The sequence below is a fragment of the Paroedura picta genome, chromosome 1 (genome assembly GCF_049243985.1).
Source record: "Paroedura picta isolate Pp20150507F chromosome 1, Ppicta_v3.0, whole genome shotgun sequence".
Taxonomy (NCBI): Eukaryota; Metazoa; Chordata; class Lepidosauria; order Squamata; family Gekkonidae; genus Paroedura; species Paroedura picta.
In genome coordinates, this window is record NC_135369.1 from 62,438,558 (window position 1) to 62,465,688 (window position 27,131).

General features: G+C 44.0%; 1 protein-coding gene and 1 long non-coding RNA gene across 2 annotated transcripts in view; one reads left to right on the forward strand and one right to left on the reverse strand.

The window, feature by feature from the left end:
• Window positions 1-25,877, reverse strand: part of ACBD3 (acyl-CoA binding domain containing 3) — a 28,360-nt gene extending 2,483 nt beyond the window's left edge. Inside the window, exons 1-7 of the mRNA XM_077340802.1 lie at window positions 25,506-25,877; window positions 10,704-10,845; window positions 9,028-9,168; window positions 6,817-6,975; window positions 4,722-4,896; window positions 2,962-3,151; window positions 2,131-2,415 (exon numbers count right to left, since the gene is read on the reverse strand). Of these exons, the coding sequence (XP_077196917.1) occupies window positions 2,131-2,415; window positions 2,962-3,151; window positions 4,722-4,896; window positions 6,817-6,975; window positions 9,028-9,168; window positions 10,704-10,845; window positions 25,506-25,782 (1,369 nt within the window). The 5' untranslated portion in view covers window positions 25,783-25,877. The remainder of the gene's footprint in view (window positions 1-2,130; window positions 2,416-2,961; window positions 3,152-4,721; window positions 4,897-6,816; window positions 6,976-9,027; window positions 9,169-10,703; window positions 10,846-25,505) is intronic.
• On the forward strand, window positions 16,419-23,871 carry LOC143838908 (uncharacterized). The gene is made up of 3 exons (XR_013231471.1): window positions 16,419-16,531; window positions 20,197-20,303; window positions 22,588-23,871. It is a non-coding gene; the product is annotated as an uncharacterized LOC143838908 (long non-coding RNA).
• Window positions 25,878-27,131: the final 1,254 nt, after the last annotated feature.

The following is a 27,131-nucleotide window of genomic DNA, read 5'->3' on the forward strand; positions in this document are numbered from 1 at the left end:
CACAACCAAGTATTCATAGTTGGTGCTGATTAATTTATCAGAGGGCTTGACAACTCTTAAGCAAATTATCTCACAACAAAACCAATAACACATAACCATATCTCTCCTAGCACTACATGGCGGAAAAAAACCCGCTGATTAAATGCTCACGCAAATACGTGGAGCAAGATCATCAGTTAGGGCTTTAGTACATCAAAGTTTTGACTGAAGGTAACCTTTGCGATAAGTTCTGTACTGAAATCAGAGAACAGCACTCCTGCAGCCCAAGCTGGGCCAACATGGATAAAGAATGTTATGATCCCCCCACAGTGTTTTCATTCTGCTTCAAATGGGTTTCTGGCAGTGCCTGACCCCTGGGTACATGGTTTAACTTCAACCAAAACAAGGGCCCCAACCTCTGTCTGAAGCTCTGTCTGAAGACCCTAAAGCTCCATCTGAGTTCTGCAGGGCCTATAAGATGCAATTATTCCTCCGGGCATTCTATTGAGACACTCTTACTAGTCCCACCACCAGAGTATCAGTGTGTTAAATCGTTTTATAGAATATTTGTATTTTTATTTATGTTTGTATGTATACTACCCTGTGCCCTGATTGCTGGAAAAGGGGCAGGATACAAATCTAAATAAATAATATTACAGTTGGTTCTATCATTTCACCTTTTTTAAAAGAGTTTGTTTTCCCCCTCTGATCATTATATTTTTACCAATACCAGAGAACAGTGAATGATAATCCAGAAGTCATAGCTGTGAACCTTTAGAGAGAGTTCAAAATTAGTCTAAGACATACCATATCTATCAAATTTTAAAAATCATGCCACTGGACATGGTGCTCCATATTACTGAAGCATGGTACAGATTGCTTATGGCCTGTAGCATGGGGTTTATAGCTAACTACAGTTGGACATTTTTTTTAAACCCTTTCTGAGAACATTGCCAGGGACCAACTTTTATATTCTGTTGATGCCAATGGGATCAGAGTTTCTCAATGACTAATCTCTAAAAATTCTGCTCCTGTGCATTGATTTTTTTTCCAATAGTTTAGAAGTACTCTGCCCCTGCCCCTTCTCCTAAAATACATGGCACTGCTTATTGCCATAACAAAGGTTTTTGAAAATTTGCCTAAGGAGGTATTTAAAGAATGGTCACTATTTATTTCAACATTTTACTCAATTGAAACTAGAAAATGAAGCAAAAGAAATACCCTAACAGCAGGTAGATCAGTTAATATCAGTTAATCTGTGTGAACTATATGAATGTTGCCAAGAACTCTGTACTAAACTGCAGTTGGCAAGAAATCATCCCTGTACAATTCTAAGATCCTCCAGTGTCCTTTCATCCCACACTGCAAGGCCCAGCTTTATGCTTTTTTATAAATCATGGTTTTAGAACAGAGGCACTCTACAAAAAAGCCTAAAGTGCATTACAATACAGTATGGTGCAAATGTTGGGGTAATGGTCCCAACAATAAAGGCCTTCTCAAGTTATTGAGGCAAAGGAAGAGTCTCCAAGAGCTCAGAAAGGAGAGGATCTTTGAAATCTTCACCAGCAAGAAGGAAGAAGCAGTTGAAAGACAGTAAAATCAGTGGAATCTTAAAAACAGATAAAGGCCAGCACAGAAAACCACACACTTCTAAGAATATATCCCAGAATCATAAGGCAAGATAGTGTTTAAGTATCAAGCAGTTAGGTCTTCTAGGCTTCACACACACAAATACTGTGTTAGATTGATTTTAAAAAAAACTATAAAAGCAAAAATAATAGTTCTGCTAAATTTTAATTTGCATTCATTTTAAAATTATCACCATTTGATGAGGATTCAGGTGACATGCTAGCAGCAGAACTACCGATGAGCAAACCTTGCTGTTGCAAACATGAGGTCAGAGACAGCAATGGTCACAGGATAGTGTGTCCAACTCGCCAGCTCCTGAAGACCCACAGTGACATGCAGAACAACAAGGTTCCTGAGCTGCTCCTCACCAGCTCCCTTTCTTTCTCCACACACTAAAACAAATTTCCCCACATCCCAATCCCCACCATCACCAAACTCAACATTTAAAATAGACAAAACCTTGCAACTTTTTTGCATGGGATAGAAACTGATAATTAAACCCCTGCTGAAAATTCAAGATACCTTCATCCTCGTCCTCATCCTCACTGGATTCACTAACATGTACGCTGACTGCTGTATTAGGAGAGTCTGTCCATTCAAAATATACTCCAAAACCAATGTCATAATTGTCTGTAGCAAATTCCCAGAAGAGATAAGAGCCTTCTTCATGGGTAGGTACACGAACTGTCACTACTTCTCCTCTGCCAACTGTGATCACAGAGTCTGCATCCTGGCGAATCTTCTCTTTGAAATCTGCAATCTGGGGTCGTGTCCACATGGATGGTGCTGCTATAACAGGAACTGATTCTAAAAACAGGGAATTAGAAGTGTAAGATGTGCTATTTACATCTGGACATATAATTGTGCTGGAGTAGTGAGGGGGCATCGTTTAGTGCTGCTCCAAACAAGAGAAAATTCTACAAAGCCTCCCACTAAGTTACCCATGCTAGTCCAAACACACCATCATCTCAGGCCCAAAGCAAATCATTTCATCTCCCCCCCCCCCACCTCCCAACACCACCAATACCTCATATTCTCCTACAGCAATAATTCACAAGCTCGGGTTTAGGGGTCTTTTCACACTTAATTAGGAACTGAGTTAATACAGAGACAGGAACCCACTCTACCTCCAGCCTTGTTCTATTCCTTCCCTTTCACTCTGCCTGTAATAGATTGCTATTGATGCATAGATGGTATAGCCCCATAATCAGCAGACCAAAGTGTGCCCTTGTGGACGAAAAGGGCACCAGGCGATAACCTGGCCAGAGAGAGCCAAGCCAAAAATAACATGTTTGGATTCAACAGAAAAAGTTTTGCCATTTCTCTTCCATGGTCAAGGACCTTTGCTCATACCTTTTGGTCCGTTCTCTAGTGCTTCTTCTAAAGCATCTGTTTCCAGCTCTTTTTCAGGGTTGTCTGTGTGTGCATTGGCCTGCCCATTGACAGACGGCATTTCTCCTGGGGCAGTCAAGTTCACCTTCGACGCTGAAGTTGCTAAAGCTCCTGCTGTAGCTGCAGCTTCTTGCTGTTTTTGTAAAGCTGCCTACAAATAAAAAAGCATGATGGCAATAAGCAATCTGAACATATCCCTGAGGGGAGCTGCATGGTACTATGGGCAGGTAACACACAGTTGTAGTTATGTGGAATCAGCTGTCATGATACAGTTCCTTCTCTACCTGTGAAGTCTTGGGGTTGCAGAACATGTACACCATCAGTCAAACTTGAGGGAGATTTTTAAAACGAGGCAAAAAAATTACTAGTTCATGAAGGCAGTCTGAGGCCAATCGCTTTGCATGCTGTTAGCAGCCACTGTATTAGGGATCTGTATTAGAACAAGTGCTTCTTAATTTGTTTATGAATGATCTAGAATTGGGAGCAAGAAGCAAAGTGACACAGAGGGCAAAGGAACACCAGCATATTGTGTCCAATGCTTATGCTTTGTTTAGATTTCTGTAATCCTAGTCTTGTTATTTTGCTTATCGGCTTGTTCTACTGACTGCACTGACTTATCTTGTGTAACCCACCTTCAATTTCAATGAGAAAGGCAGAATATAAATAACAAACACAAATAGAAGATACGGAATAGCTCTTAGAGGAACTGGGTGAATGAAGCAATGGCTATTACCTTAGGAAGATTAGTCATAGTGACATATTTAAGGGACAATGGCTATTAGTCATAATGGTTAAATTAAGTCTCCATTTTCAACAGCAGTATACCTCTGAATGCCAATTGCAAGAGTGTAATACTGGAGAGGCTTTGGCCTCTGGATCTAAACTAGGGTACAGCATTCTTCTGATTCGGCAAGACACTTCCTATGAAGTGATACAAGCAACAGCACCTAAAGTTATGTCAAGGAAGCAGAAGATTGATTTGCACTTGGAGACGGAGCATCAATAAAGGAAAAAGCTGAGCCATTATTAATTCCATCCTTCTTGTGTTTTATTTTAATGGAATATGTCCAATTATCAGAGTTCCATTCTCTAGGCCTTAATCTGCTACGATGGATGAGCTAAATTACTGGCAAGCTCTACCTCTGGCAAATTATGATTTCCCACCAAAACTAACAGCACCTCATCTTAAAGTTCCACAGCTCCTTTCCCTTCACTTAGAGGTATCATAACTTACTCTGGCTAATGGGCAGCCAAGAGGAAGTCACTGCAAGTGCCAGTAGTACAAGATAAATCTGCTCTTCCACCTAATGAAAGGGGGAGAGTTCCTGTCAGGTAGTTCAGCAGTGGCTCAGGAATGAAGGCACCCTAAGCCACACCCTGCAAGAGGGATAATAAGGCATCTACTCATTTTCTAATGTCAGGCACATGCTTATGCCAGTTCTAGAAAGGACTGTGCTTTAGCACAGCCAGCACAGATATACCAATTATCATAGTCTTATGTAAAATGCATTCTGAATCTTCAGAGGAAGTGGAGAATTACTGGATACATTAAACATTAACAGAGGTTTTTAAATATGTGGGCATGATGCAATAGTAGAAATGCAAATGTCACCTTCACTGTTACTTGAAAAATAGATGAGTTGTCCTGCCAATGTCTCGGAAGGAACACTACTATTTCAAAAGCAGCATTGCTAAGACAACTGGTCCAAAGGCTACTGTACCTGTTGCTGTGCAAGTTGGACCTGGTAAAGCTGTTGCATGTACTGTTGATAATGCTGTTCTTGGAGCTGACGAATTAGAATCTGCTGCTGTTCATAGTTGCCTGGGTACTGTTGGGCTGCATACTGTTGGAACTGAACAGCAGTCTGGGAATTCAGTGCTGCCATTATTTGCTGTCTGGATTAGGAACAAATGAACCCAATAAATACAACTTTGAAAGCATTCGAACTGTGGAGCCTTAAGCACAGAAGGCTGTTCATATTAACACAACTATTTTTTAGCATTAAAGAATGGTATATTAAGGATTTGTTTTTGAAATGCATTAGTGGAACATACATAAGAAAGGAGATCAAAGTGAGTCTTTCATTTCTTGCAACATATAGCATGGTGGGCAAGAAACTGAGCTACAAATCTGGAAGTCCCTGAATCAAAATTTGTTTCCATCATGATGAGCTGCTAGGTGGTCTTGAGCCAGCCATGCTCCCTCTCAGCCTCCCATCTGCAATACAGAGATAATAATTCTTGTCTTGTAACAGGAATGTGTTACAAGTTTACAATAAGACTGTGCATTTAACAAGTTCTGAGCACCCTACAGCACTGTAGACATGCTGGATCTTGTATCAATATTAGGCTCTTCAAAGCTATCAGTGCCAACCACCAAAGCTTATAAAAGTCTGGCAATGAGGAAAAAAAATTTCACATTTCAGCAATGGAGTCAACTGCCTAAGGAGGTAAGCACCCCCTCACTGACAGTCTTCAAGCGGCGGCTGGACAGATACATCCTGGAGGCTTTGGGCTGATCCTGCATTGAGCAGGGGGTTGGACTAGATGGCCTGTATGGCCCCTTCCAACTCTGTGATTCTGTGATTTTATTTTAACTTTTTAGCCATCTTCAGCTAAAATTAAAGATAGGGTATAAATGTTTCATAAATAAATAACAGAATGTAAATAAAATATTACAATCTGCACAGAACAACTGTGCAAATCTGCAGCGGTCTCAGGATTTGGGTTCCTGACAGAGTGGTTTCTCAGTGGAACAGGCTTCCTCGGGAGGTGGTGGGTTCTCCATCTTTGGAAATTCATAAGCAGAGGCTGGATAGCCATCTGACGGAGAGGCTGATTCTGTGAAGCCTCAAAGTGGTGGCAAGTGACAGTAGATGAGCGATAGGGATGTGAGTGTCCTGCATAGTGCAGGGGACTGGACTAGATGACCCATGAGGTCCCTTTCCAATTCTATTATTCTATGATTCAATGCAGCAGCAGATTGTGAGGATCTGCAGAGTACACTCAAATAAATAAAGGCAGCAGTTCCTTACATTTGCTTATAAAGTTGTATAATGCCCAATGGTGGTTCTAACTCCTAACTAAAACCAAGAATGAAACCCCTTGTACCAACAGTCTCCAGGACCCAGTTCTGGAGCACAGCTGACTTATCCAGAAGAATCCAACATACCAAAGTAAGTAAGTCCCACCATACAATTAGGAAAGCTGCCTTAGTCACAGCAACCCAAAGAAGGAAAGAAAGAAGGATTTTGTGGAAGACATTATTTCTACACTATGATTAAACCAAGAGCTAATGCTGAATATACTTGTAACATATCACATTTTTAAAGTGCAGACTGTGCATTTAATATTAGAAGAAGTCTTATGAAACATTCTTTTACTTGTGAAGCTAGTAGCAAAGTTACAACACTCTTAAATGAAAACTGGCACGTGGGCAGAGGGATGTAATTTTTTCCTGTGATTTAAGAGGAGGAAATTGCAAGCTTCATTGGAGAGCAGCTTTGGATGTATTATACATAAATCTTGTCCACAGTTTTCTGACCAGAGTGGCTCATGCAGATTGCCAAGTAAATTAAGAGAAATGCTTTGGAGAGAGCACCATTGCTGAGAATTGGCAGCTGAAGTAAGCCTGGGAAAATCCCAGGTCAAATGCCTGTTCCAGGGCTTACAGTGTGACCTTTGGTAGGTCATCATTTAATCAGATGCAGCCTAACCCACTTCACAATGGTGTGGTGACAACACAGCACCTTGAGTTTCTTTTGAGGGACACAAATGTTCTTTTAAAACACCTGCCATGTACCAGTGCTTGCTTACTTCTGCTGTTCCATCCGGAACCTCTCTTCTTCTATCCGCCTCCTTTCCTCTTCCTCCCGTCTCAGTCTCTCTTCTTCCTCTCGCCTACGTTTTTCTTCCTCTTTTTGTAAACGCTCTCGTTCTTCCTCTTCACGTCGCCTACGCTCCTCCTCTTCCCTCCTGTAAATGCCAAAGTTACCATTAGACGATTCTACAATCTGAGCCTGTGGTACCACTACCATTTTACAACCTAAATTCAACTCCAAAGTTGAAAGCAGAGTGATAATTGGGAAGGACCAATTGCACCACTGTGAACTCAAATGTGGAGTTCCACAGGGAGCGATTCTCTCCCCAGCATTATTTAACATCTTCATGTGCCTTCTCGACCAGCTTGTCTGAAGCTATGGGTTGAACTGTCACCAGTACGCTGATGACACCCAGCTCTATCTCCTAATCGATGGTCAGTTGGACACCTTCCCACTCACACCCTAATTCCTCGGCTAGATGCTTGGAGATGGTAGTGGAATGGTTTCAGTGTAGTCCCATGAAATGCAACGGGAGGTCCTCTAGATAGGTGGGAAAGGGACAGACCAGGAAGCGCGCCTCCCAAACCTGAATGATATGCAATTTAAAACTGCACAATCAGTCAGGAACTTGATGCTTGCCTAACCATGGAAGCTCAAGTCATGAAAGTAGCTCAACTGGCATTTTTCCATCTCCGCCAAGCCAAGCTATTAGCTCCCAAAATGTCTCGCCACAGTGATCCATGCAATGCTCACTTCTAGGCTAGATTACTATAACTTGCTCTATGAGGGCTTTCCTTTACCCCTGCTCCAGAAATTACAACTGCTCCAAAATGCAGCTGCTCACATTCTTACCCGGAACACCATGGAGGACCCCAATCCTTTAGCAGCTGCACTGGCTACCAGATCAGGTTTAAGGTACTGGCACTCACCTTCTAGACCATATGCAGTCCAGATTCTGCATACCAAACATGGACCATCTGCTTGTCCACCCACGCCCCCAGATATTGCTCCCAGATAGAGAGTAATAGACCTTTGCTGGATGGGGGGAGGGGTTATATATTTATTATCCGCCATCGTGATACTGTGTTTTAATTATGTTTTAATGGGTTTTTATGAGATTTTATTGTTCTTATGAATTTCTGTAAACCGCCACGAGACATTTGAGAGCGCCGGTAAAAAAATAAAATAAAATAAAATAAAATAAAATAAAATAGAATAGAATAGAATAGAATAGAATAGAATAGAATAGAATAGAATAGAATAGAATAGAATAGAATAGAATAGAATAGAATAGAATAGAATAGAATAGAATAGAATAGAATAGAATAGAATGAGAACTCTAACAGACTGGTGATCCTTGGCCCCAAAGAAGACAAGAGCCAGGGCCTTTTTGACCATGGCCCCAGTCTGGTGGAACGATCTCCCCAATGAGATCAGAGTCTGGACAGAACTTAAACAGTTCTGTAGGGCCTAAAAAATGGAGCTCTTCCGCCAGGCTTTCAGCTGAAGACCAATGATGGAGAGCCTCCTGCTGCCTGGACCCATCCCACTGCCCCAAGCTCATAGTCTCTGACTTTGCAACTGTTGCAGGTACTCATGTTTCTAAGTTATGTTGCTGTTGCTTATTAACTGCAATTATTGTTATGTTCTGTTCTCGATTGTTAAATGTAGTTTAATGTACACCGGCCCAAGATGGAAGGATGGACGGACAGACAGCTCAAATCATACATTACAACTCACTGTTTAGTGCTACCACAAGATCTCCAAACAATAATGATAAGAGAAGAGATGGGGCAACTAAGTGGCGCGCGGCTGCCGGGGGCTCCCTGCAGGGAAAGGCTAGCGCCCATTGTATTTCCGCATACAATGGGCTTTGCCTCTAGTTATCAATATTTTGCTTGTTTTTATAATATACCAAGTAGTCAAGAAAAGCAACTATCTGAGTACAAAACTAGCGATGGTACAAAACCAACCTATTAATATTGGGACAGTTAAAATAAAAAGTAAAATCTTATGATTACGTGTATGTATGTATGTATGTATGTATGTATGTATGTATGTATGTATGTATGTATGTATGTATGTATGTATGTATGTATGTATGTATGTATGTATGTATATAATGTATGTATGTATATATATATAAGCTACCAAGACGGAGAGCAACATGAGAATCCCCATGCAATACAGAAGCTCAGGTGGTTACCTTTTCTTTTCCTGCTCTTCTTTTTCAATTTTATGAGAGGTAACATATGTTGAGAAGAGATGACAGCACCTGTTTAGGAGCTTTACAAACTCTGTCATGGCATCCTGCTTTGTCATGTTTCCTAGACCAGCCCATTCTTTCCTGCCAGAAGGAAGAAATGTAATGAAGTAACATTTTGTCAAACGAAATGCACATGGGGAGACAGATGGAAGCTGTTGTCCTAGCAAGTTAAAAGGTAAAGCAAAAGCTTTTCTAGTCAGCTCATTGAGATCAGAATTCCAAAGGCAAACCACCTCTCCCAATGTCTGTGGGCTAGAGTGTTCACCTATGCTGAACACCTATTCTGCCATACCTCTTGGATACTGAAGTTCAGATTTTGGGTGCACTCCCAGATGCCAAAGAGGTACTGGCAGCCAGGAGTGATATCATGAGCTAAGGCTGTTCTTTTCCCCCAAAAGCAAGAATCTGGCTACAGTCACAAATGCCACAGCAACTTTGAGATTAGAAATCTATGAGGGATTGACCCTGGAAGCTGCAGTGTGAGGGTTGCCACAGATCATCATCATTTGGACCATGTTACTTCAATCTAGATTTAGTTTGCCAGCAAGGTACAGCAGTTAGGGTCTGAGAGACGCAAGTTCAAATCCTTACTCTGCCATAGAACCTTGCAGTTTCTCAGCCTAGCTTACCTCACAGAGTTGTTGTGAGGATGAAAGAGTTGGACTCTATGAGCTCCCTGTAGAGAGATGCACAAATGAAGTCAATAAACTCCCAAATAGTCTATAGACCCAATTCAAGGTGCTGATTCAGGTTTCAACATTCCAAAACCAGAACCCCTTAAAGACCACCTCCAATATGAGCATCCCAGCTATACTGAGGCTCTGCTCCATGTACCCTCACTGTCTGAGGCTTGATGAGTAGCAACATATGCCAAGACCTTCTCTGTGATGGCAAAACTGAGGAGTGCCCTCCCAAGAGAGAGAGAAAGAGAGAGTCTGCATGGTTTCTTCATTAATGCCACTCAAGAAACTTTTGCCTCAGCAGGATTTTCAGTTTAGTTGCTGTTTTTCTTTTTATTAGGCAACTGTATTATTTTTGTGGGCTGTGATGGTTATGTGGCTTTATTGTTGCTATATCTGATATTGCTACAAGCCACTTCAGGGCTTTTTTAAGTTAAAAAATGGACTTGATATAAATATTTTAACCATGATTTTGACCAAGATAAAGACAACTGAACAGACATGCTGAAGGGCCCTACTAAAAAGAGGTTCCTACTCATTTAGCTCGAATCCTAAACTGCATGTGCCATTATGAAGTAATCTGATCAGCAATCATTCTGCAGAAATGACATACCCTTCACTAGATGATTTCCAAAGACCATAAATAGAGTCTACCTAAACATTTAAGAATGTAGCAACATGGTAATGATGTGAGGACAAAAGAAAATTCGATATAAAATTTAATTAGGTGGGAAAGTCTCCCGTATTTCAACAAAATTTGATGCCTTCCAAAGTCCAGAAATTCTGCTTAAGGATATGTTCCAATGCTGCTAAAGTGCTATCAATACACTCACAATATTGTGCAAACATTAAGCAGATGCTGGTTTGGCCTGGCTGAGAATATCTTCTAAAAACCCTATTACATGAGTAGCAGCTTTACAACTGAAAGTTTTATACCTTCTGTCATTCCCCAGCACATCAAAGAATCCAACTTCAGGACAAGAATCCGGATTGTAAGGTCCCAGCAGAACTTGCTTGTGCAACGCTACAAGTCTGAGTTTTTCTTCATATGTTGGATGAAATGCTTTACCATCTTTTTCTGAAAAGAGAAATAACGTTATGAATTTAAAGACAGGCATGAGTAAAGTCACTGCACTACACAGTTCAACCAGTGAACCCTTACGACTTGTTCAACACTCCCAACAAGTTCCTGGAGACTCTATCCTCTCCAGAATAGGCACATGGCCTGTAGTGCACACAAGATTTATATTCTGCGTCCACCCCACCCACACACACCAGACTGTGCCACTGGGCTTTTCTGTACTGTTAGGTGTAAGGACAGCCTCCACAGCAGGAAGATCCACAGGAATATGATGAACTTGCCAAATAAAACTGGTAACCAAAAAGCTATGTGTTACTTTAGCATTCCTATGTCGATACTTGTCCCCACTCTTTCTATGTCTTTGCTCATTCCCATACTTCCTACGAACAAATCTCATAGCTAACTGTCATTTGTGGTAGCCTAGTCAGTAGGTGTGGACACTGACACCTGGTTTTGAGTTGCAATGCTGCAGAAAGTTTTATAATGCACTAGCAATTTTAAAAGTAACCTATTGTTCATGCTGTCCTGCAATCCAGCACCACAGCAGTCCACAACAACAAGGGCGCAATTGTTACAAGCATGAATACTAGGTCAGTGGTTCTCAAGTTCCAGCAACTTGAGAATGCCTTTTTATTTTTTAAATAAACATTTGTGCAATACAATAGAAAAGATATACGTAATAAAAAGTGTATTCATAATAGGCACAAGGCTAGCATGTCTACCCAAAACGCCCTCTGAAAGCGAGAACCTCATATTCTGCTGCAAGTTCCATTCTCTGTGCAACCCTCAAGCATAATGAGTCTAATCTGCAGACCGCCATTTGGATTTTGTAAATTTTTGTGGCTCTATGCCCTTCTCTCCCCATCCCTGTCACACTCCACATGCCAGAGAGCTCGTTTTCAAAGGCATGTGGCAAGCTGCACACACCTCAAGCTTCTTTCCTCAAAACGATACAGCAAGATCCTTAATCAGATGAAGTTAACTGCTTGTCTGTACATGGCCAACAAAGTCAGGTCTCAGCTGGTAGGTGATTCTATAAAGCTACAACCCAAACACCATGACTGAAGTCCTAATCAAATTCACCCTTAACTGAAAGGCTCTATATACCAGAAACTACTATGATAGCACTGCACCAAGATGTCATAGGGAAGAGTAGAAAGGAAAGGAAAGTTCCTTTAACAGTTCCTTAAACAGTTCCACAGGGCCTGCAAAAAGGAGCTCTTCCACCAGGCATTTGGCCGAGACCAGACGTAATCAACAGCGACCAAAGGGCCCCTGCTCCCCCCCCACCCACCCCCTCAGAATTCCATCAATAAGCCTGTTAGTACTACTATATTGTTATACTGTTATATCGTGCTGTTATTTGGTTACAATTATTAATTATCAGTTATACATGTTTTACAGACTGTTTTATGTATTGTTCTTTGTTATGATGTAAACCGCCCTGAGCCTCTGGGGAGGGCAGTATATAAGTACGATAAATAAACAAACAAAGGAAAGGAAAGGAAAGGAAAGGAAAGGAAAGGAAAGGAAAGGAAAGGAAAGGAAAGGAAAGGAAAGGAAAGGAAAGGAAAGGAAAGGAAAGGAAAGGAAAGGAAAGGAAAGGAAAGGAAAGGAAAGGAAAGGAAAGGAAAGGAAAGGAAAGGAAAGGAAAGGAAAGGAAAGGAAAGGAAAGGAAAGGAAGAACCCTCCTTAGTAACACTGAGCAAATTACACCTGATCCAATAAAACTGAGAGGGTTGTTTTCACATTATCCAAGTGACATGAGATCACTTCAGGCCCCTCACCCAGACCAAAGTGGACAGATTGCTAGTTTCAATGAGGCCCACTACCTGTTGAGACCAGTGGTCCTCAACCTGGGAGTCAGAACCCCTTGGGAGGTCGAAGGACCCTCTCACAGGGGTCATGGCAGGGTGAGCAGCATGACCGAGAGGGGCACCGCCACTGTTGCTGCTCTTCCTGTAGGCGCCCGTGCATGGTGGGACAAGAGTCAGCACTGGACTGAGAACCCCCAGAAGAAAAAAAAACAATTTATATACAATCATGAACAATGGATCTTCACACCATTGGTCAGTTTCAGTTTAAGAACACTTGCATAATTTTATGGTTTGGGGTTTATGTCCTGGCCACGGGGTGGAAATGGCTCTGATCGTCCTGACAGATAATCTCCAGAGACAGCTGAACTGAGGCGGATCAGCACCACTGATACTACTAGATATTACAGCAGCTTTTGATGTGCTTTGTCTGAAGTAAAACCCCTCAAAGATAGAAATCCTGCGGCTGGCGAAGAAAGGTCCAGAATAGTGCATCTCCCAAGCCCGGACAGAGTGCAACTTATGACTGTACACAAGGTCAGGAACTTAGAGGTGATCTTTGATGTCTCCTTATCCGTGGAGGCTCAAGTCATGAGACTAGCCAAGTAGGCATTTTCCCACCTTTACAAGCTAAGCTACTAGTACCCTACCTGGCACCAGAACACCTAGCCTCAGGGATCCATGCGACAATCACCTCTAGACTGGATTATTGTAAATCACTTTACAAAGGCCTGCCCTTGGCATTAATCTGGAAATTACAACTGGCCCAAAATGCTGCTGCATTAGGACACCACAGAAGACCTACATAAGACCAATACTCTGGCTACATAGATTCCCATCTGAGTTCCGGGTTCAGTTCAAGGTTTTGTGCTTTAAGGCAGCGAACTGCAACATTTTGCAAGCCGTGGACCGCTGCGCCAGAGTGTGGGGAGAGGGCAACCCAGGGCCCCGCACATGCATGGCAGCCCCGGTGCAAACACACATGCGCGGACCTGCCGCGTGTGCGCGTTTGCGCCCCCGCTGGACTGCAGCTCCCTCTTCCCGCCCCTCAGGCCGCAAGGAAATCGGCCACCGAAGTGGCCGATTAGCTTGTGGCCCGGCAAGCTTCTCTCCCCCCGCCCAAAGCAAGAAGCTTGCTGGGCCACAAGCTAATCGGGCGCTTTGGCGGCCGATTTGCTCGCATCCTGGCGAGCTTCTCGCTGCGGGGGGGGGGGCGGGAAGAGGGAACCGTGGCCCAGCACCAGCCCGCAGCCTGGGGGTTGGGGACCACTGCTTTAAGGCATACACGGTCTGGGACCTGCGTATCTAAGGAACCACCTTCTGAATATGTCCCCTGGAGAATACTCCGCAGTCAGCTATCGCCGACTGGTTGGTAGTCCCCAGCCCTACATAACTGTGACTGGCCTCAGCCAGGGCCTTTTCAGCCCTGGCCCCATACTGGTGGAATGAAGTCTAAGAAAACATCAGGGCTAACACAGTTCCACAGAGCCTGTCAGACAGAGCTCTTCTGCTGGACATATGGTTGAGGCTAGTACGCCTGAGAGACTGATACCATCATATGGGTATCCCCTGCCAACCTTGAGGTTCCCCTCCTATTCCTTAGTCAGGTGATAGTTGGTACCAACTCTATTCTTAGACCAATTTAAAGAATAATTATGCAAAAGTGCTGCTAGTTTCTAGTGCTTCTATTTTATTTTAATGTATTATTAATGTACTAAGCCCGCTGTAGAAACAATACAGTGGGCACTAGCAGGCAGCGGGTGGGTGTGGCTGAGCGCGGGGAGATAAAGGGACGGGTGGACAGGAAGGAAGGAAGGGAGGAAGGAAGGAAGGGAGGGAGGAGGAAGAGGAGGAAGAGGAAGAGGAAGAAGAAGAAGAAGAAGAAGAGTTGGTTCTTATATGCCGCTTTTCCCTACCCGAAGGAGGCTCAAAGCGGCTTACAGTCGCCTTCCCATTCCTCTCCCCACAACAGACACCCTGTGGGGTGGGTGAGGCTGAGAGAGCGCTGATATCACTGCCCGGTCAGAACAGTTTTATCAGTGCCGTAGCGAGCCCAAGGCCACCCAGCTGGTTGCATGTGGGGGAGCGCAGAATCGAACCTGGCATGCCAGTTTAGAAGTCCATACTCCTAACCACTACACCAAACTGGCTCTCTAAGGGGAAGGAAGGAAGGCAGGAAGGCGAAGGAAGGGTTAGAAGACGGGGCAGGGGTGGAAGGAGGGGGGAAGGTGAAGGGGCCCCGTTGGGTGGGGTGGATGCCCCTCCCCCGCCCACCTCCCTAGCGGTGCCCCACCCCCGCCAGGGTCCTGGCCAGGTCTGGAGCTTCTGGGGCGGCAAAGGGACAGCCCCGCCGCAGCAGGGCTGTACCTTTGCCGCCCCAACGGGCCCAGCAGCCTCCTGGCCGGGTCCAGAGCTTCTAGGGCAACAAAGGGACAGCCCCACTGTGGCTGCCGCACAGCAGGGCTGTCCCTTTGCCAGCCCAAAGCTCGGGGGGACAGCCGGGCCACCGCCTACCTTGCTTGCCTGCAGGGTAATGGTGGTGGCGGGGCAAGGTGGCCAACATGGCGGGGGAGGGTCCACTGAGGATTCATCAGTGAGGGGCCCAGGGGCCGATTGGCCCCTTGGCGACGGCAGTGGACTGACAACTGGAGGGCCAATGGCGATTGGGCCCTCCGGTTGGGGCCAATGGGCGCTCTTCCCCATCCCAGACAGGATGTGCCCCAAGGGCCCTTAGCGAATTATTAATACTGCTCCCATGAAGCGGTTACAGATTTAATGGTTTTAATATATAGTACTAGGAGTAAAGCCCATTTTATGTTATGTCCCAGCTCCTTTCTCAAGGTGGAGGAGGACCCGAGCTGGAGGACTCACCCTGCGGGCTGCCAGCTCAATCTGTGAGGCGAGTCCACAGCCAGGCAGGCGAGACCGGGCCAAGCAGCCAATGGGGAGCCGTGCTTTTAGCGCCTCTCCATTGGCGGCTTCGCCCTGGATGGACACTCGGAGGGCCCAATCAGGAGCCGCTTCCCGGCTCCTGATTGGGCCCTCCGAGTTTTTATCCCGGACAAGGTCCACCCTAACTCCTCCCAAACAGCCCTTACCCTTTTATTTAATCTGCTCCGCAGGAGCGGTTTACGATGTGCATATTGTTGTGAGCCGCCCCGAGATTACTTGCTCAATAGAGGTGACCTATAAATATATATAAACATAAATAAATGAAATATAAGAATAGCCATGCTAGGTCAAACCAAAAGTCCATTTTGGTCAAACATTCTACTCCCACAAAATACCACAGAGACCAATCAGCTACTCCTAGAAAGCCCACGAACAGGAAGACAGCAACAGCATTAGCAGTATCTTGGCTGAACTCCTTTGATTTTAAAGGCCTCACAGCATCATTCAATTCATGATTTTTAACTTTGCTAATCTTATTCATGACACAGGAGGTAACCATATTACCTCTCCTACTGGAGGGAGTAGGCAGACATAAACAGAGGGAGTTGACAAAGAGAAATTTTTCTCCCTCACCCTACTCAAGGGCATTTAAAGAATCCAATAGACAGTATGTTCAGGAGAGCCAAAAGGAAATACTACTTTACGCAGAGAGTGAATAAAATGTGAAATTCACTGCCAAAGCATGTAGTGATGGCTACAAACAGCTTTAAAAGGGGATTAGGTAGATGCATGTTGGATAACCCTATCAATGGCTACTAACCATGGTGACTGAGAAAAACCTTCACACTAAACCTCTGAATTCCAGATGCAAGAGGCAACATCAGGAAAAGACCTCAGCCTCTATGCCCTGCCATTGGCCATCCAGATGAACCAGCTGCCGCTGTGCGAGACAGGATGCTGGACTAGATGGACCATTGGTATGATCCAGGAGGGCTCAGGCTCTCCTTAAGTTCTGTCTTTACAATGGATTTGCATATATCTGGACTGGAAGTCTCTATGGAACCTATGCTGAGAAATGCTGTCCTACACTAAGCAACTGAGATCTTAGGGCTTTAGTCCTATGAAGACTTACTAGGGTTTAAGTGCCACTGAATTCAAAGATATCAATTTCAAATAAGCATGCAGAGGACAAGTCTGCAACATTATGTGTACTTGCTGGCAGATCTCATTGATTTCAGCAACACTTGAATCAGAATAAACATGCACAGGATTAAGCTTCAAAGACATTCAGCATAAGGAGTTTCCAGAATGTTCCACTCCAGATAATTATTTCTCATTTTATGGTCTTTTTTAATTTTCAAAGATTTCAAAATTACTTTTGCTTAAAAATACACATATCCCCCTGCCCCAAACATATGGGGAAAGACAGGTAATGGGGGGGGGGTCATGCTCCACACCCAAGCCTAAATATAAAATAATAATCTCTAGAGGGCTACCACAAGATCTCCAAATCTCTCGGATTTCTGGTTTGTATTCTTCATAAAGATATTTGTCTATCCCCTTTATGATTTCAAGTACATGAAATCCTAATTCTGACTATTAAACCAAGATGTTATTTCATTACATACTCTAGAAGGCAATTTGCCAAAATGTTAGTGAAGCAAACATATAAGTGGTTTTTACTTTCAATTATTAAACAGTAGTTTAATGAATTATTCACAAATATAAGTGCAAAAACAGAGAGGCAAGGATGGCTAAGAATGAAAATGCTTCATTAAAAGCAACACAGGATAATCCAGTTCATGGTTTTTAACTTGGCTTATCGGCTTCATGACACAAGAGAAAGTAAAAAACCACAAACATAACTACATTTACACAGCACCAAAAGACCTCTTTATAACTTAGTTTCAGCATCATTTCCAGGTACTGACATTTGTGATTTCAACAGGTTAACTCTGAAACAGTAGTTTGGTCTGGTCCAGTTGTAAGAAAATCAAAATTCCCATTTCCACAAACACAACAATGAGGCTGAGAGAGTTCAAATAATGAGTTCTCAAAAAGTACCAGAACAGCACGAGCTGATATTTACAAAAAGATGTTTGCTGAAACATGGGGAAAGAACACATGAATTTCTTTCATTGTCTACTGTATATTATAACAACAGAGGCACCAAGTGAAAACCTTGAGATTCTAAACACTTGTACTTATTTGAACTACCCAAGTGGTCATGAATACTGGCCACAAGCAGGGAAGAAGGAAAAAACTGGAAGGTTTCTGTATGCCACTACCAAGTTAATATGTGAAAAACCGACAAATTGGACAAACAAACCATATGTACTAAAATCCATGGAATTATAGCAGTTCCATTATGGTTTCTAACTGAGCATTTAGGAAATTGCTGTTAATAAAAACACTCTAAGCGTGTGTGTCCACAATCCACTTACCTTTCCCTGCATTAAAATGAAAGCAAGAAAGAAAAGGAAGGGGCAGCAGAAGGGCTGGCTAGAACTAGAATATTCCATGGGATCAAGGGGTTGGAGGCCAAAACAACAGGCCAGATGGGAGTGGAAGGCAGAGATGATGCAGAATACAGAATGGAAAACTTTGTGAGAGAAAGAGTACACTGAGGATTTTCTATACTATTTAACCATGCATGTGACTTAGCACATGGTTCTAAAACTTTTGAACATCCGTGCAAGACATCCGGTGGTACCTTTATGTTCAACAAAGTTTAATAACGTTTATGTATTAGCATTATAAACCATTTTATGGTTGGCACCACTTCCTGTGGCAGCCCTTTTGTGACAGTGACCACTGCCCTATGCCAGAATTCCAAAGCTGCTCAAAAAGAATGGGGTCTTCAGACATAAAATAACAGGTCAGTCTCTACCAAAGAGAATCAAGGGACTCCAGACAGAAATAAAACCAAACAACTTTCAGAAAGCAGGAGACCAAATCTCTCAGGACACAATGTTGCTAACCAGAAACCATACACCAACAAAAATAATTTCAAAAGGAGAGCCTGTCTTTAAACTGCTGAAACAGGGCTTAGTGATAAATTTAAGACTATTTGATTCAGACTGGGATTGTGGTTTTCTCTTCTGTCACAGGTAGCAATATTATCTTACTGGCTAAACCAATAATGAGTGACTGTTAGTAGATCATGCTGTTCTTCTTTATGAACTTGGGCCTATACAATTTATTACATCAATACACAACACACACCCATATATTAAAATGAACTATCACATTATAGATGGAACATACAAAACAAGACCAAATTGTGCTTGCCTGCCTACAGGACAGTTTCCTACTGATGTGGTCTCAAACCAGTCAAGACAGCCAGTCTTCAGTTGAATATGGGCAAGATGGTGGAAAGGGCTGTCACAAACCAACTAACAGCATTCCTGGAAGAAGCTTCAGTCCTGGACCCATCTCAGTCAGGTTTCCAGCCTGGCCATGGGGTAGGGACAGCGCTAGTCGCCCTGACAAACGACCTCCATCGCCAGTTAGACCGAGGCAGGTCAGTGCTGCTGATATTGCTAGATCTTTCAGCAGCGTCTAACACAGTCAACCATGAGCTACTAGCTCTCCGCCTCGTCGATGCCGGAATATGAGGAACAGCCTTTCAATGGCTGATCTCCTTCCTCCAGGGTCGTGGATAGAGGGTCTCCTACCCTATTCAACATCTTCATGCGCCCTCTCGCACAACTGGTACGGAAGTTTGGGCTGGGTTGCCATCAATATGCAGATGACACCCAGCTCTTCCTCCTGATGGATGACCGCCCTGACTCTCCCCCAGAAATATTGGCCAGCTGCCTGGAAGCAGTGACGAGATGGCTCAAGCAGAGTCACCTGAAGCTCAGTCCTTCAAAGACGGAGGTCCTGTGGCTGGGTAAGAAGGGCCCATGTGAGGAAGTGCGCCTGCCCACCCTGGATAGCGTAGAGCTTACTATGGCTCACTCCGCCAGGAACCTGGATATGATCCCTCACAATGGAAGCCCAGATCACAAAGGTAGCACGGCTGGCATTCTTCCATCTCTGCCAAGCTACTAGTGCCTACATCAATTGCAATGGTTGCCAGTTGAATTCCGGATCAGGTTAAAGGTTCTGGTAATTACCTTCAAGGCCATATGCAGTCAGGGCCCAGTGTACCTGAGGGACCGCCTCCCTGCCTATGCCCCCAAAAGAGCTTTACACTCCGCCGCCACCAATCGGCTAATGGTCCCTGGCCCAAAAGAAGTTCGCCTGGCCTCGACCAGGGCCCTGACGGAACTAAAACAGTTCCACAGGGCCTGCAAAAGAGAGCTCTTCACCAGGCCTTTGGCTGAGGCCAGGCCAACCAATCAACATCTGCAGGGGTCCCTGCCCCCCCTCCAAGAAACCCACTAAAACTCCTGGACCTGTTTGAGTTATTACTGTTTATGTTATAATGTTACCCAGTTATATCAATTAATAATATGAATGTTACAGTTATTATATGTATGGTTCATGTATAGTTTCGGTTATATGTAAACCGCCCTGAGCCTTCGGGGAAGGTGGTATATAGATATGAACAAACAAACAAACAAACATCTTTTTATCAGATTAGCTGTAGAACAGGTCACTAGAAAGTATGGAGATAAATCTATCTTTTCAACAGCTTTTTTTTGCAAATGTGACACCGACACAATTCATGGGACACCGACCTCACCAAGCAGTTGAATTCATTTAGAAGATTATCAAGAAGAGAGCCTGAACCTCTCAAGAGTAAGTACTTCAAAAAATAAGGTCTCAGAACTTCTAGGCAACTATGATCATGGATCAGAATTTTCTCCATTAACATACAAAGTGAGAATCATAGAGTTGGAAGGGATATCTAGGGTCCAACCCCCTGCAAAATGCAGGAAACACACAACTACCTGCCCACCCACAGTGACCCCAATTACATGCCCAGATGATTTCCCCTCCCCCCCAAAAAAAACCCCTCAGTATCCCTGGCCAGTTGGGCTTGGAAGAAAAAGAGATTTTCTAAAACATTTCAGCCATTTACAGCCTACTGGCTCAACAAAACATATCAAAGAATATCATGTAGGAATAGATATTTAGCATGTAAGAATAAAATTTGAATTTTAAACGGTAAGAACAGGATGGCTTTAGCAACATAACATTTTGAATAATTTCTCTGTGGACTGAGAATCATACCATGTTCTCTACTCTGAACACTATAGTTTAACTATAATTTTATTCCCTTTTAATCTGAGAAAGCTTCCTTTCTTAAACTCAGCAGAGAATAAAACTTTCAAACTGGAAACTACAAGATGAAATCCTCAAGCTGTGAACAAGCTTTCCAAAAGGCCCGTAAATAAAACAACACTCAGGTTTGCTTTCAAGAAAGTGATGCCTGAGGGAGAGAAAAAAAAGTAAAGGCAGAATCAATTAAGAAAGGAAATTCTTCACTGAAAACAGATAATGGAAATGTGATGGGGCAATGAGACATTCAAGGGCTTATCCCTAAGGTAAATAGCAAATGGCATCCTTTTGTGACATTCAGGAGAAGAGGTTTCTAGGTTACAACATGCTGTATCTTGTTTGAATTCACTAATGCGCATGAACTTCCTCTCTATTCCCTCTCATAGTCTTATAAACTTTATTGTTGCTAAAGCATAACAAATTACAGCCTAATTATAATCCAAACAAGCTTGCAAAAACATTATACTGTCCATATCTTGCCAAAAAAGGGAACTACTACACATCAGCTACAGGGTTCCATTCATGTGCAAAGGCCTGCATCATCTTGGACCCTCACAGCTGCAGGGGCACCTCTCTTACTCTTTTTGTTGTTGTTAGGTGCAAAGTCATGTCCGGTCCATTGCGACCCCATGGACAACGATCCTCCAGGCCTTCCTGTCCTCTACCATTCCCTGGAGTCCATTTAAGCTCGGACCGACTGCTTCAGTGGCTCCATCCAGCCACCTCATTCTCCTCTCTTTTATTTTCACAACTCTGTGAGGCAAATTAGGCTGAGAATATTTAACTGGCCCAAGGTCACTCAGACAGCTTCCCCATCAGTGTGGTGATTCAAACCAGGGTCTCCCAGATACTACTCTGAGACTCTTACCACACCATGGGTACCTGCTGTTGAACAGTAGCTTGCAGTCAGTCCTAACAAGTCATGCAAGTTTGGTGGTTACTGCTTGGCCTTGAGGAGTCCTCCCTCAAAGATCAAAACAGCTCTGAACATCCCTCCACCTCTTGCACTGACAGAAACCAAAGTTTGAATATTGGCAATATTGCTGTGGTTGCCTAGCATAACCCACAATGGTCACTGCAGAAGGCATTCATTTCTTAAAAGGTACAGACACTTGAAGCCAGCTTAGCATAGAGTGGTGGCCTCTAATCTGGCAAACTGGGTGACCTACACTCTCACCAACCTCACAGGGTGTCTGTTGTGGGAAGAGGAAGCGTTGGACAATATAAGTGACTTTGGGGCTCCTTTGAGTAGTAACAAGTGGGGTTAAAATGGCAGCTGTATTTCTTATATTACTTGGACAGGATTTACTGTCAGATTTTTAATTTTAAAGTTCAGATTTGTCCACAAACCTGGAGCTTTTTTCAACTTCACATAAAGATCTGCTTTCTCTGTTCATGATTCCAGTCCCTGCAGATTTAAGTGTACACAGATTGGGCCATGTCAAGAATTAGACACACTGATATATGATGTAATCAGGACTATTATCTAGGCAACAGCCACCTGCATTCTCTTTAAGTCAAAGATTTCTTCATACTAGCTTCAATCCCTTCTCTCCTTCCCTGATTGGAGGAGCAGCTGGCCTCCAATCTGCCTTGCCCACCCCTCCTGAATCAATCAGAATTGTTAATTCTAATTTTTCCAATCTTTCTCACTCATCCTGGCAAGCCAGCAAACTTTGGCTCCTCCATTATCCTCAGTCCCAATAACTGAGCTCCTTTCCCAAAGCTAAATCCTACACACCCCATTCTGCACATGCTGATTTTTATATTCACATTTGTTTGTTCATTTGCTTGCCTATAGGTGGGCCCCAGGTTCTGAAACACTGCTCTGATCCATCCGAATTTGAAAAAGCACATATAATAAGAAGAAAGAAAATCTTTTCAATCAAACACACCAGTAGGAATCTCTGAAGAAGTTTATTAAGCCTCAAGGACAGAAGCCCAAAATTAGCAAATCTTAATAACTAGCATAGCCTGGAGGATCATGCACTGCCAGTGACAAACAAAAAGCTGTAATTGAGGAAACATTGGAGAACTGATTCAGTATTGTTTAGTTTCCCAACCTCTGCTTATGTGTTTGCCACAGAGTTCAATGTACACATCAACTAGAAGCAACTATTTGTGATGTTACTCTGAAGTCTAAAGAGCTATTAAATACCAGGATGCAACAGAGTGCAATGAATCAAACCGACTCAGACAATGCATTTTAAAAGAAAGTTAACATTTTGTGTGTGGGGTTGACAGCCAGCACCATTTATTCACCACAGCAATATAATTTTTCAAATGGGGTCTGGAGACAACAGTTGTATTGACTTCCCAGCTTTCACTAAGCGCCAGATCTGAAGTATCAAATTACTATGAAAGAAGGTTGGTAAGCCTTGCACACCCATAGTAGTTAATCTTTGACTTGTCCCCACCGTTAATCTTTCCTTCATGGCAGCCCACAAAAGTGAACCTGGATTTTTCATTCCCAACATACAGGAAAATATATAAGACATCAAAAGTGGATCTTAAAAGTTTTGTTCCTTCCAAATAAGGTACTTATGCATTTCAGATCAGAAAAGTTCATATATTAGTTTCTATAGTGAGCAAACAATCTTAATACAAACTGATTCACTGGGGCAGAAATTTCCAAAAGCATGTCTCTCACACTAGACTATGATCAGATTGTATTGTATTGTATTATTAATATAGTATAGTGCTAACACTAATTTATGAAAAAAACATCTGAATTTATAACAGAAGACTTCTAGATACTGAGTGGCATTAATGATTGAAGCAGCTATAAATATTACTATGCCTGAAAATGGTTAAAGTAATCATTTATGCAAATTCACAGTCATGCAACTGTAGTAGGATCACAAATAGGATCCCAAAGACTGACTTCAAGTATATGTTAACTTGGAAGCAGGATGAATAGTTCTACTTAACCTGAGTCTGCCAGAACTTGGAAGCTAAGCATAGCCACAGTTAGTATCTGGACGGGAGACTATCAAAGAAGCTTGGGGTCGCAACATGGATTAAAGCAACAGAAAACCACCTCTGCATCTCTTGCCTGGAATGCCCCATGGAGGGAGTCAACTTGAGTCAGTAAAAACTTGGAAAGCATGCTCTTTTTCAGCCTTCCCTGAATTCTGCACACTTACTTCTGAAACATACAAATGTAGGGCTGGGCTCAATTACAGACCACAATTAACAGCCACCATTGAAACCGGTTAATGGGAGAGGATCTAATACTTGCGCATCTAATAAAGTGATCTTTTGAGGCTTTCTGTATACTCTGCACTCTAACGACATTCTCTTATAGCACATGATTTCAAGATCCACCCACCCTAGAAGATTATCTGGATTACTTTACATTTGGGTTTTGCAAACCATTCATCTGTGATTACAACCACTGCTAAAATGAGTACCACAATACAGTATCTATCTGCAACAGAACATCTAGGAAACACTGATACTGCGTAAACTGATTCCGTGACTGCCAACTGTAACATGAGAAATCTTACTGAACATGGGACCACAAAGAGAAGGGGATGTTGCTGTTCTTCTCTTCTGTTTTGTCCATCATGTGAAAAGCTCAACATGAGACAAGCACCTTTCCCTTAATTAATTTTACAATGGGAGAGGAAAAAGAGATAATATGATCATGAATGCAATCCATTTCCATGAAAAGGAGAATACAGGGAATGTGCTTTATATTTTTTCTAACAGAGAAGTCAACATGCATAATGTGTGTGGAGGAAGTTACTTACTAAAAATACAAATAACTGATTCTGAGACAGTGCGCAATAAGCAGAGCTTTTATTAATAGTATTGCAGCCACTCTACTCCTCTTTATGAACATAAATATGTTTGTTTTACATAAGAACCCTGAGCGCTTTTACATGAAGTAACTGCAATGTTGCCATTAGTGATTTCAGAAAAGCTAAATTAAGCACCGAATCAATAAGCAAGTGATCTATTACTAAGCCCATCTGACTGTATTTATCCACTGCAACTTCCTGTGGTTTCCTCCAGCTTTACTTAAGGGCTTATCTAATCTCCAACCCCCCTACAGAGACTGATTTGTTCAAGACCACAGGAAAAAATAGATACCGCCCAGAGCTGCAAAGAAATGGGGGGTATAGAAATCTAAATAAATAAAATAAAAAATACCCTTCTGACAGGCCCATTTCAAACACACAAACAGCAATACAGACTAGGAGATGATAGGGCAGGAACCAGAATACCACTAAATTTACTTCTGAAGGTTCAAATTACACCATCTCCCCATAAGGTAACTGGGGGTCTTATTTGGGGAGAAATGATATTTTTTTCCTTACACCTCACATGCCACGGTAGAGTCATTTCCAAAGGCTACCTCTTCAGAGAAGAGATAACAATACGTTTTAGAACTCCTTGTTTCGGTGCGTGTCTCACCCGCCTGCCTCCTTCCCTTACTCGCTGCCACCGATTGTACAGCGCTTCCCCCTCTCCCAGATACCTTCACAGCAGCCCTCTGAGGGAGGCCGAGAACTGACAGGCGAGCTCTAGAAACAGCGGCGCTTGTAGCCAAGGCGCCGCCAGAGGCTCCGGAGGCCACCGGAGGTGGGGGGGGGGGCTGCCAAGCACGGGGGGCTGAAGCCGCCTGCGCCGTCCCTGGAGGAGGAGGGGGGGGGGAGCCCAGAAGTCACCTTCCCGCCGGAGGGAGGGAGGGAGGGGCTCCTACCCGCTCACCTTTGAAGAAGCGCAGGGCCAGGCCGTACAGCTCCTCCAGGCCGAAGCCCCAGCGGCGCTCCAGGCTCAGCGCTCCGTCGCCGCCGGCATCGTCGTCTTCGTCGGCTGCCTGCCCGGGCTGGACCGCGGCCCCTGCCCGGCTGACGCGTGCGGCCCCGGCCGGGAGCGGCCTGACATCGGGCTGGCCGGGCCTGGCGTCCTCCGAGTCCGGGCTCAGGGTCAGGCCGTCAATGGACACCTCCAGCCGCTCCGAGCTCAGCGCCGTCGCGGCCGCCATCACCTGCCTCGCCCCCTGCTGCTCGGCTGGGCGGCCACGTCTCGACTTCCTGCTCCCTCCTCGCGACCCGGATCTTCCGGCCGGGAGGAGGGAATGGGGGGGTGGGGGAGGCGGCGTCTCCGGCGGCCTCGCCTCCCCTCCCTTCTGCGCTTCCCACACGCCCCCTGGGGGCGGGAGCCCCGTCGCGCCGGCCGCCGCTCGGGCTCCGTACGGGCTGCCATGGGTGCCGCGGGGAGCTCTGCTGGCTGAATGGCGCCTGCCGGAAAGGAGGGAGCAACCTGCAGGCTGCGCGCCCCGCTCAACACCAAACGGGGCGCCTGCTGCAGAATTAGCATTCATTCCAGCACGAGGGGCAAAGCCTGTTGTACCCAGGATCACAACGGGCGCTGGGAGGAGGAAGGGGAGGAGTTGTCCAGTCTGTAAGGGCATGGGGTTGAATGTGTGTGTGGTGTGGGAGGTTGTGTTGGCATGGTGGCAAATGAGGCCATGGGTGTGGAGATATGGGTGTCAAGAGCCTGTGGTGTGGAATATTCGTTGAGTGTGGGAGAGGACTGACCTTTGGGAATTGTGGCATAGTGGTTACAGATGAGCTTTCCAGAGCCATGTCCTCAGATATGTGAAGGGAAAATCAGACTGGAGACTCTTCTTAGAGGGAGATTACATGGCAACCAATTCCCCCCAGTTCTGGATTCAATATCATTTCCTTTCTTGTGTGAATTAGGCCACAGACACAGAAATTTTCCCCTGCCCTAATCCACATGGGATAGTCATAGTACTACTCCTTCTTTCTCTATTTTTGTTGTTGTTGTTAGGTGCAAAGTCGTGTCCAACCCATCGTGACCCCATGGACAATGATCCTCCAGGCCTTCCTGTCCTCTACCATTCCCCGGAGTCCATTTAAGTTTGCACCTACTGCTTCAGTGACTCCATCCAGCCACCTCATTCTCTGTCGTCCCCTTCTTCTTTTGCCCTCAATCGCTCCCAACATTAGGCTCTTCTCCAAGGAGTTTTAAGCCAACTTTTGCACTCTCCTCCTTCACCCAAATCAAAAGACAGTATACAGTCTTGCCAAACTCCTTTCCTAATTTTGAACCAATCAGTGATTCCATGCTCGGTTCTCACTGTTGCTTCTTGACCTGCATATAGGTTTCCCAAGAGACAAATAAGATGCTCGGGTATTCCCATCTCTTTAAGAACTTGCCACAATTTGTTGTGCTCCACACAATCAAAGGCTTTAGTATAGTCAATGAAGCAGAAGTAGATGTTCTTCTGGAACTCCCTAGCTTTCTCCATGATCCAGCGTATATTGGCAATTTGATCTCTAGTTCCTCTGCCTCTTCGAAATCCTG